Genomic DNA, 11,670 nt, shown 5'->3' with positions numbered 1-11,670 from the left:
CCTATCCCAAGTAGCTTCATGGGTCTTGAGGGGTTGGCCCACGGAAAAGGTTGCGGAAGGATTCCGACCATTTAAAGCACGACAAGCAGAACTCGCCCTACACGGGGGTTGTCTTGTCTGGGGGGATAGGGTAGTGATCCCCACAGCCCTGCGGGCACGAATCCTGCCCGCACTCCACAAAAACCACCCAGGCATAGCGCGAATGAAAGCCTTAGCCCGTAGCTATGTGTGGTGGCCCTTGCTAGATTCGGAAATTGCAGACTACGTAGGCCGCTGCAGGATCTGCCAAAACTCTAGGCCGAATCCCCCCACAGCCGCACCCCGGGAGTGGGAAATCCCTAGAGGCCCATGGTCCCGTTTACACATTGACTTCGCCGGCCCCTTCCACGGCCGAAACTTCATGATAGTAGTCGATGCTTACTCCAAGTGGGTGGAGCTGGTAATCATGACCTCCACCACAGCAGAGAGTACAGTGAGGGCCCTTCGTAAGATGTTCGCCACCCATGGGTTACCGGATGTGATAGTCTCAGATAATGGGCCCCAGTTTACCTCCACCACGTTCCAAGAATTCCTGGCAGAACAAGGAATCAGACACGCGGCCACAGCCCCTTATCACCCAGCTAGTAACGGCCGGGCGGAGCGCGCAGTTCGCTCGGCCAAAGAAGCCTTAGGCCGCATGGACCAGGGCGACTGGCAAGAAAGAGTGGCAGCTTACCTCTTGAGCCAGCACTCCATACCCTGCCCAACGACTAATAAAAGCCCCGCGGAGCTCTTGATGGGTAGGAGATTGCGAACCTCCCTAGACAGGCTCCATCCACTTTACGCAGGGGATCTGCCGAGCAACCTGGGGGCCCTCCCTTCCCACGCGTTTAAGTTAGGGGATCCTGTATGGGCCCGCTCCTTTTCGGGGGATCCACGGTGGGTTCCCGCAACCATCACAGCTCTGACCGGCCCCTGTTCCTTCAGGGTCGGTCTGGCCGACGGAACACAATGGAGGCGCCACGTGGACCAGTTAAGGCGACGCCTCCCCACGGAAACAGACGGCCCGAGCATCTCAGACACCCACTCTCAGCACGGGCCACCCTCGATGACCTTCCCCCAAACGGACCGCCTCTACCCGGGGAACGGGGGACAAGCCGATACGAACTTTTCGGACAGACGCGCCTCACCCGGCTACTCCCTTCCTCGAAGCCCTTATCGAGACTCTGAACCTACACCCCAACCAGACTGCGCGGAGCCACTGTCGGACACTCCTGTTGCCACGGAGACGCCACCCCGGACAAATGGACATTGGGCACGGGGCCCGGGGCCAGCGCCATCTCACGAGGCCGCATCGCAGATCCACCGCCCCGCCACAGACACACCTCCACCGGCGGTTCCCCCCCCATCGACAACCGCCGGGGAGCTACGAAGGTCGGGACGAGAACGTCGCCGTCCCACCTACTTACGAGACTATGTTTGCCCTTCCTAAAGGGACTCTTTCACTAGGGGGGGAGGGGTGTTGAATACTAGCGCGGGAAATACAAGCGCGGGGATAAAGGACTCCCTTTCTGATTGGTTCCCGGGCGGAGCCGGTTCAATCCTCACCCCGATTGGTCGAGCTACTCGACGCCCCATTGGCTCCTCGTTCAAACCCGGGGGTATAAATGTTTGGCGCGAACCACGCCACGTTGAATCGTAGTCACTCTGTTCTCAATAAAGGTTGCTGTTGCATACCCGCTTGTCGCGTCCCTTCCCTTCGCTCCAAGATGCAAAATGCCATACAGACAAAATAAGTATAATTGAGTGTGTTACCACTACAATACTGTGTCAGCTTTACAGTTGTCCAGATATCATTTTACTATTGTGGCAATGTCTTAGTGAAAACCTTTACCATGTTTGTCACTGATTGCACCTAGATTTTTTGGGGAAAGAATTCCAAGTGTGAATGCAGAAAATGAATCTTCAGTGACTGTTGTACTTCGTGGTTTTGTATGTTGCAAGAAGTTTATCAACCAGCTGACTGTAGTTTGATGCTCTATAGTTGCCAAAAAAATTCTCAAAGATCTCCCTGACAGCATTTTCAAATACTTTTTTTCTGATCCCACTTAGATCTTCACACCTCTGTCACTGATGACATATCTGATCTGTAGACCAATAAAAAGCCATCCTTAATCTTGGCATCAGTTGTTCTTAAAACATCTGTCTCGAAATAACAAAAACCTACAGCTTCCTTGTTCATCATTTTCACATTTTTCAGCTGAGTTTTATGTAAAGCAGGGGCAAAAATTATCTTTGATATGTCAACAAACAGTTCCTGTGCCACATTGTTCTGCCCTGGAACCAAATTTTTGGGGTGGCCATTTGTTTTAAATATAATGCAATTCTCTTGCATTTAACCACTGAGCCAAGGTGGCGCAGTGGTTAAATGCAGCACTGCAGGCTACTGCTAGATCAGCAGGTCAGCGGTTCAAATCTCACCGGCTCAGGGTTGACTCAGCCTTCCATCCTTCCGAGGTGGGTAAAATGAGGACCCAGATTGTTGGGGGCAATATGCTGACTCTCTGTAAACCGCTTAGAGAGGCCTGAAAGGCCTATGAAGCGATATATAAGTCTACTGCTATTGCTATTGCTATTGCACTCCTATCCCATTTGCATATGTAACAACTGTATCGGGTACAGTACAATACAATAGCAGAGTTGGAAGGGACCTTGGAGGTCTTCTAGTCCAACCCCCTGCCTAGGCAGAAAACCCTATACTGTTTCAGGCAAATGGTTATCCAACATCTTCTTAAAGACTTCCTGTGTTGGGGCATTCACAACTTCTGGAGGCAAGCTGTTCCACTGATTAATTGTTCTAACTGTCAGGAAATTTCTCCTCAGTTCTAAGTTGCTTCTCTCCTTGACTAGCTTCTACCCATTGTTTCTTGCCCTGCCCTCAGGTGCCTTGGAGAATAGTTTGACTCCCTCTTCTTTGTGGCAGCCCCTGAGATATTGGAACACAGTTATCATGCATGCTACATTCCAAGCGTCAGAGCCACTATTTTTAGATCTCACCAATATTCCAGTTGTACTTGGTTTACTTGTGCTTCAACAACAGTCCAATGTTTGTCTATGCTTCTTTCATGTGTGCAGCATAGCCAAAAGGAACTGAAGAGTGTACAGGTAGTCCTTGACTTACAAACACAATTGAGCCCAAAATCTGTTGTTATGTTGGACATTTGGTAAGTGGGTTTTACCCCAGTTTATGACCTTTCTTGATACAGTTGTTAATTGAATTGCTGCAGTTGTAAATTAGCAACGGTTATCAAGTGAATCTGGCTTCCCGTTGACTTTGCTTGTCAGAGGTTTGCAAAAGGGGAATCACATGATGACTGGAGACTGTGACCGTCATAAATAAGTCAGTTGTTAAGCATCTGAATTTTGGTCATGTGACCATGGGGATTGCGCAATGCAGTGGCGGGATTCAAAATGTTTACTACTGGTTCTGTGGGCTTGGCTTGGTGAGCGTGGCAGTGGTGGGTTTCAAATAATTTAACAACCGGTTCTCTGTCCTAATGACCAGGTGGATAGGTGGGGCTTAGTGGTCATGTGACCGTGTGGGCGTGGCCAACTCAACATTACTCAGGTCGATGGGCACTTTGCCTTAGCTATTAAAATGTAATAAGGGTTAACCGGAGAGGCAGTTTCTGTAAGCAGGGCAATAAAAATTAAGCTAGAAACAACACCAGAATGTTTCCTTCCTGCCTTCCTTACAGGATTAGCCCTGTAAAGCGGAAAAAAAACAAAAGAAGATTTCTTCCAACAACCGGTTCTCTGAACCTCTTAGAAAGTTAAGAACCGGTTCTTCCGAATAGGTGCGAACTGGCTGAATCCCACCACTGGAGCATGGCATGGCTTGGTGGGCATGGCAGGGGAAGGTTACTGCAAAATCCCCATTTCCTCCAGATCAGCTGGGACTCGGGAGGCAGAGAATACATGGAGATGGGCCAATCAGAGGTTCTATTCACTGATTCTCCAAACTATTCAAAATTTCCGCTACTGGTTCTCCAGGTGCTGAATACCACCTCTGGTGCAATGGTTGCCAAGTGTGAAAAACGGTCATAAATCACTTTATTCAGTGACAATAACTTCGGACAACCACTTAATGAACTGTTGTAAGTTGAGGACTACCTATACATTGCTATTGTGTAAAAACATATGTCAATAAAACATTATGTAATAGATTGAATTATCTTCACGATTAGCAGCCAAAAATCTATAAGCAACATCCAAAAGTGTTTCGTATTTGTATTCCTTCAATCATGCCTCGTCCAACATTTATTTAGGCAGAGATACAATAAGCAGAATGAGAATTTTAAAGTGATGGGCGTTTGAATCTCCTTTTTTTTTTTTTTTACAAAGCCATATCCCTTCTATATTTCTAGCTCTATGTTCCTGAGACGGGTGGGGGGAGTTGAGGGGGTGGGAAAGGAAGTGTCGAAACGATGATGACGCCACGGGCCATACCTGAGCTCTCAGCCAATGGAAACTTCCCACCGCTGACTTCCTTAGTTGAAGGGGCGGAGCAAGAGGAAGAACACCGAGGGGGTCGGCTAGGGGATTGCCGGGCGCTCTCGGGGACGGTGGCGAGTCGGCGTAAGCGATGGTTTACATTTCGAACGGTGAGAACCGGAGATTTTTGACGGGGGAGGGGAGCCCCTTTCCCGGGGAGGGGGAACGTTCAGGTGTCTCAGTGTTCTCTTTTGCCTGGCTTTGATCCCGAGGGAGGGCGGGAGCAGCGCAGCAAAGGCGCAACACAGCCTTGTGGTTTACAGGCTCGATCGGTAAGACTGGCCGCTTGCTACCTTCCCTTTGAGTAACAAATTGGGCTGGAGTCCTCCCGGCAATACGCATTGAAAGGAATTGGGAATCACTTTTCTGCAGTATCATGGCGTTTTTATTAAAGGTCATTTTTTGCTCTGTTTTGTTTTGATTGATCGCTTCTGGAAGTATATTATCCCGAACAATGAAAGGAATGGGCATGCCTGGGTTTATAAACAAACGATTAATATTATTGCATGATCAGCTCTTTTATTATGGTGTAGGATTATTGCCGTTATTATTTCAAAAGCGTAATCATCATTGTTTGTTCTCGGTTGTAGGACAAGTTTTGGATAACCGGAGTCGGGCTGCATGGAGTTTGTCATCTATAACTGACTTCTTCTGGGGAATAGCAGATTTCATAGTTATGTTGTAAGTGGAATTTTTCCCTCAAATAAAAACAATGCTGTTATTATTCCCCTTGAGACACTTCAGGCCTGAATAGATTAGTATATATAATGGATGCATTTTACAGTTACATTTATTTAGCAAAAACTCAAATGGAGTAGAAAAATCTCATTCTTATTGCTCTTCTTGTGGAGTTTTTGATTAAAATCGATGAAAACATATAGTCAATGTCTTAAAAGATGTGAAAGGAAATTACAAACAAGGCTGAATTTTCAACGGTACATTTCTAAGATTTATAAAGTAATTTAGATATGTACAAATAAATATAGCTTCTTTATATATAGAATTCCTTGTATAATGGGAGTTTTTCGAAAAACTAACAATGTCTCTGAATATCCGGAGAAAGTTGAATAGTTGTCCTTCAAACTGGATTGTGCTTGTTACACCCGAATCCATATTTAATTAAAAGATCAAATGGATTAAATAACTTTAAAATTTCTAACATTCCTAATTTCTAACATTAAGAAATGTTGGCTGTTCCTTAAAAGGTCAGCCTTCTGCCATTAGGCAACATGAATGTGCCTTGAGTGATGAAAAATAGTGGAGACAAAGAATTGGGTACTGTAGCTTGGTCCGCATTTCCTGACAATGTTTTCTGATCCAGGATCATATTTTCTCATGAACAACAAAATGGAATTCAGCTACTGTTATAATCCATTTATATATGGAATGTGATTGTAGTATTATCTTGTCTTCCACAGGCAGTGAAATGTCTAGTGCTGGCCTATTTGACTATCAGTCTGCAATACCATTTAGATGTTATATATGCTAAGTCTTTGGATATTTTAGCTATTCTTTTTCAATTCAGCAAATGAAGAAATGGATGATGTAGTGAGACATTAAATAGTTCCATCCAGAAAAAGCTATAAGTTACCTAAGGCTGGGTTCTCCAAGTTTTATTATATATTGACTATTGTCCATTGTTGCACAGTATTGGAAAATTATGGTTTTATATAGAATAGTTAATTTCATTTATTTAAGCCTTGTGTTATAAAATTCTCTTAACTGATTGTATCACATTTAATTGTCAGCTTATAAATTTTGTATTTGGTTTTGCTAACAATAACATTTTATTTTCAGTTCTATTTCAATCTCTTTCTGTGTTTGGAAAATAAATTTAGAACAACCAATTGCTTGATCTTTAGCATTGGTTATTTTTTAAAATGTTGCATAGTTGTAAAACTACTGAATATTTCACATCTTTCAGTTAACAGATATTTTCATTTTAGTTTTCAGAGCATTATCCACCCAGATTTGAGGAGAGGCTACACATCTTCCTCTTCTTCAAGATACGATGATGGAAGAGGGTATTGCTTTTATTTTCACTTTAATTTAGATAAAATACAGTATGAAAAATTGGGGTGCAATGGTTAAAAGTCATTGTGTTTTTTCGGAGTGTCTACATATTTATAAAGCTTAAGCTCTTCTGTAGCATCTCCATTATAAGTTACGTTTCCACACTTAAGTATAATGGATTTTGAGTGCAAAAACGATAAAAAGATGCATTGCTACATTCATCAGATTATGTTTTCTAAGATTCAAAGCTAAATTCATGAAAGACCAGGCTACATAATTTTTCTTGCTTGCTTACTCCTGGCAGGAGAATTTCTACCGTGTTATGGTTTGTTTATCGTCACAGGCATATATGAAGTATTTGTTTGTTTGTTATATTTATATGTCTTCACATAACTATGAACCTCTCCAGAGCTGCTTAAAGTCAAATTCTGTAATTTTGACAGATGCACATACTCCCATGGTCACCTGCTCAATTTTGGATGCTTGGAAACTGGCTGCATTTATGACCTTTTTTGGTCACATAATTATGATTTCTGTTGTTTTTTGCCATTTTCTGATATTTACTTCTATTTTCAAAAAAGAAGGCCCAATGAAGAAAACTGGTTTATTAGCTTAATGACCATGACAAAAAAGATGATAAATTTGGGTTGGTCAAGTGATGACTTGCTTAATGACTGCCACCATTTAAGATCATAACAACAGAAGAGAATACTTGTAGCTTAGAGATACCCGGTGGTCTCTAAACTTATCTTTTTCAGGCTCAATTAAGGTTATAAGTCAAGGACTACTTGTACTTAATTCTTATTTTTGGTATTTGTTTTCTAATGAACCAATTATAAACCATGAGTTAGTTGGTTTTTTTCTGCTTTGGAAAAGAAATCTCTGTTCTTGTCTAATTCAATGGGGTTACCGAAATACAATCATATCTGTTAACAAGTGAACAGCACACCTGACTATATACTTTGTTCACATTAAATCAATTTTTAATCTGCATTACTGTGATGCCCAAATATGACCACAGGTGGAAATTGCTGCTTTTTAATTTGATCTTTTGTTTCTCTTAGACCTCCAGGATTTCCTCGTCGTAGAATGGGCCGAATAACCCACTTTGGAGGTCCAAATCCTCCACCAATGGCTGGGGGTGGATGAGGAAGGTAGCCCATCTGTTTCTTTTTAAGATGCTCTGCCTAAAAGTCACATTGAATTCAGCTAAAAAAATAAATAAATCATAATGCTTAATGTTACAAGAATAAGTGGATGAGCTTTTCTGTTTCATTTTATCCTTATTCAAAAAGGCTTATTTATTTATTTTATTCATTTATTTAGTGCATGACAATATACATTTACCTTTTTGAATTCAAAAAGGTAAATGTATATTACATAAAATATGATTTGAGATTAGGAAAAATAGGAATGGATATATCCTACATGTATAACATCCTATGTTTCTTAGTATAGGTAGTCCTTGTTTAGCGATTGTCTCACACAGTGGCCATTCGCAGTTATCATGGTGATAAAAAGAAACTTTGCAACCAATTCTTGTATTTGCCATCTTCACAGGTCTGCAAAGATAAGAAAAGCTGAAGTAAGATCATGTGGTTACTCTTATCTACTGCTTTGCGTAATAGTGGTCCCAATCGGGGTCCTTGTCCCTAAACAAGGACTAGTTGTAATATAATCAGTAAAATAAATTGACAAAGAAATGCATGATACTCCCTTTCGTTCTGCAACCTTCCCCTGCTGTAATTTCATGATTTGGGGCACTCTACATTCTATACTTTTGAGAATATGTAGAAATACACTGCAGGTACATTGGCAAGCACTCAGTACTATGATGTTCACTGAATTATATATTATCCTTGTTAGAAAAGAACAGTATTTTGAATGTACTTAAAGCTGTTCAGTAAATAACTCTGTCCTAAAATGAAGGTTAATCTTTAATCCTGTTTTAAATTGCTATCATGCAGAGTTTATCTGTGAATATCAGACACACCAATGTAGTTTTAAATGAATTTACATTTGAGCAACTGTTTTATAGGGGAGAGAGCAAAGAATGTAATGCATGTTACAAACTTCTTTTTTTAGAATTTTAAACATTATAGTTATACAGATAAAAACTAATTTCAAATTACAAAACATAAAATAATAAGAAAAAATAGAATACGGAGGGAAAAAAATAAAAGGAAAAATAGAAAAGAGCAAGAATATAGCAAAGAAAAAGAAATAGAAAAGAAAGTAACATCTGCCTTTGTTGCAAGTATAAGTAATTTTAACCTATCACTTTCTCTAAAAATACAATGAACAATATATGTTCATTCCATATCTCATTTTTTATCTATAAACAGAACCTCAGAACTTTGTCGTTCAATCCTGGTCAGCAAAAGTCCATTAAAAGTTACCAGAAATATCATCAGTAAAAGCCCATTAAGAGCTATCAGAAATAACAGTGTTTGTTATTAACGTTCAATCCTAATCCAGTCAATTTATTTAGACAACAAGCTACTTTACTTTTTTAAAAAAATCAAATAAATTTACATTTGAGAACCTGTTTTATGGGAGAGAAGGGAAAGAGAATCTTATATCAGAACCATTTATCAGACTTCTTCCACTATGGAAATTTTTAGTATTCTATTGTATTACATTAGCATAGCTGATTAATGTTGAATACCCTAAAATTCAATTTTATGCCAAACAACATTGGAATACAATTTAAGCATATTTTAGTTAGCACTAACATTCTACTTAGAAGTATGTAAGATCAATGTGATTGTTGGTCGCCTCCTTTGAAAGTTTACTTATATCAATATCATAAATAGATTTATCAGAAAGGATGTAGAAAGTGTATTACTATGTAAAGCAAAGCAAGTTTAAAATGGCTTTTTCAGGTTTTGAAAATATTTTAGATAACAGCTACCAGTAACTGTGAACAAACAAATACCTTAATCAATTTCTCTTTTCTTTCTCCATAGGTAAATGCCTGCTTTAAGAAGCAGGCATCAGACTTCATATTTGCATAACTAAAAGAACCTGATCAAGAATGCAGCAAAGGGATCTGAGAGTTGCAAATATGTTGTCTAAATGATTTGACTGCTCTGTGAATCAGCAGAACAATGAAGTTGTACTGGGAATTCCATTTTCTAGGATCCAGTGTAACTGAAATGCAGTTTCTATTAAATTAAATGCACCTGTTTACTGTCTGTTTTAAGCCTTTTGTATAGCTGATGGATGTTTTGTGGTAGTTGTAAAGTTACGGAAATACATGACTTTGCAAAATACTGAGTTGGAATCATTTAATTGCAATCAATATATTTTAGAATGGACAAATTATGCACATGAAGACTTAAAGAATAATCTCAGAATATGTATATTAAGATCATGAACAATGCTACAAACTTGAACTACTTGTAACATCCTACTCAATCTATATACCTTAAAATGCTTTTGGTGAGATTATTACAGGTTCAACTTCTTTTTTTTAATCTAATTTAAACCCCCCACCCCCACCCACTCCCAATCTTGGATATCTGTTATTTTTTGAAGGAAAATGATGTCTTGAAAGTAATTGATTGTGGCTTAAAGTCAGCAGACCATCTGTGGACATCTAGCTATTTCAAAACTATAATTCCCATTGTTTTTCCCCATTATCTGTGTTACTTATAGTTTATGACCTGTTTCATTTTGACCTCTTCATTGCCATGTTAAATCCCAAATCTAAAAACTGACCTTATTGCAATTTATGTCGATAAATAAAAATACATTTATCATGATCACTAAATTCTTACACTAAATCCTGGTAACTCTACTTATTTGCAAAGCCTAATGCAATTCAAGAATTTAGACTCAACTCAGTTTCCATTAATGTTTCATTCTGTTTATGTATGGGAGTGAAAGTTCAATTTATGTGTAAGGACCATTACGGAGGAAGTTTCTAAAAAGTTTTCTGGAACAATTTAATTCAATTTTATGCTGGAATTTGCCTTCTAAAAAAATCATTTCTTGAGTAAGTTTCTTTAACGATGTAGTATATGCTGAGTTTTTTTTCTGTATTTTTCTGCCAGCTTCTGTATATTGCTCTTTTTTATGCTGAATATTGTATATGACAGTTCGGAAGTTGACTGGATCTATAGAAAAGAATGCAGCTGGCAAATGATGACATACAGTAGTATTGCATTAGGATTACCTGTATTTAAAAGTGGATATAAACCTGATTTTAAAAGGGACCATTACAGGGGCTGGATAAAACATTTAAAGAGTGCTTTGTAAAATATAGTAGCAAAAGTAAGCTGCAGCTCCTGACCTCTGAAGTGGTAAAGTCCTACATCGTTGACATAGCTTTTTCAAAGACTGCCTCTGGCTATTTGCATATGTGGATACAGGTACAGCTGTGCTAGCAGTCCCAGTAGAAATGTCTGCATATGAATCCACAGCCAGTCAACAAGGAAAGCTTTCCAAAGGAGACAGCTGTTTTTCTGCTTTAAGGAAATGAGCTTTGCTGGTATTAGTGCATTTGTAAAACTCTTTTTTCATATGTGCTGTACAGCCTTAGGAAACTTTAATAAACTTCAAAGATCTTACAATTTTTCTCTTCTCTTTTTAAATATGATGGTACAAGTAATGCCATTCTTTCAGCAATCTTTGTTGTTGTTTTCTCCTGTGGCATTAAAAGTGGAGCAGGAAACCTGGTAGGTGATATGGGCATCTTAGCAATAAGAGAGATGACTGGCTTGAAATAATGATTCAACAGAAGAACATAGGGTTTTTTCCCCTTTAAAACTTGCAAGAAAGCTTGCATATTTTTCTAAAGGCTACATCATTTGCTTGCTATTGGTTTCCAATACAAAACAAAATCATGCCATGTTAGTGTAATAAAACTGTCTTGTTAAATAAAAGATATTCAAATGTTCTAGGGTGATTCCTAGTAGGAAGCACCTGAACTCAGTTTAAAAAGTAAGGGGGAAAAAAACCATCTTGGCTGAAATACCCAAGAAACCAAAATTCAGGTATTTTTTTAATAGGAATGTCCATGCACAGAGTCAGATGCAAGTTTTGGTTGGATTTCAAGTCCCAGAATTCCTCAATATTGGCTGAAAGCTACCTTCATGCCATGAAATGCAAATGTTGTTG

The 11,670-nt window shown here is 39.6% G+C and overlaps 1 protein-coding gene across 1 annotated transcript; it reads left to right on the top strand.

Moving 5' to 3' along the window:
* Positions 1-4,538: 4,538 nt before the first annotated feature.
* SELENOK (selenoprotein K) lies at positions 4,539-10,251 on the top strand. Its single transcript, XM_032211739.1, has 5 exons — positions 4,539-4,643; positions 5,124-5,214; positions 6,480-6,557; positions 7,611-7,700; positions 9,516-10,251. The coding sequence occupies exons 1-5, from the start codon at positions 4,625-4,627 to the stop codon at positions 9,517-9,519; spliced, it is 282 nt and encodes a 93-aa protein (XP_032067630.1). The 5' UTR covers positions 4,539-4,624; the 3' UTR covers positions 9,520-10,251.
* Positions 10,252-11,670: the final 1,419 nt, after the last annotated feature.

This window comes from Thamnophis elegans, chromosome 2, assembly GCF_009769535.1.
Source record: "Thamnophis elegans isolate rThaEle1 chromosome 2, rThaEle1.pri, whole genome shotgun sequence".
NCBI classification, from domain to species: Eukaryota; Metazoa; Chordata; class Lepidosauria; order Squamata; family Colubridae; genus Thamnophis; species Thamnophis elegans.
Note: the sequence above shows the minus strand (reverse complement) of the source record. Positions and strands in the feature narration are given on the sequence as shown.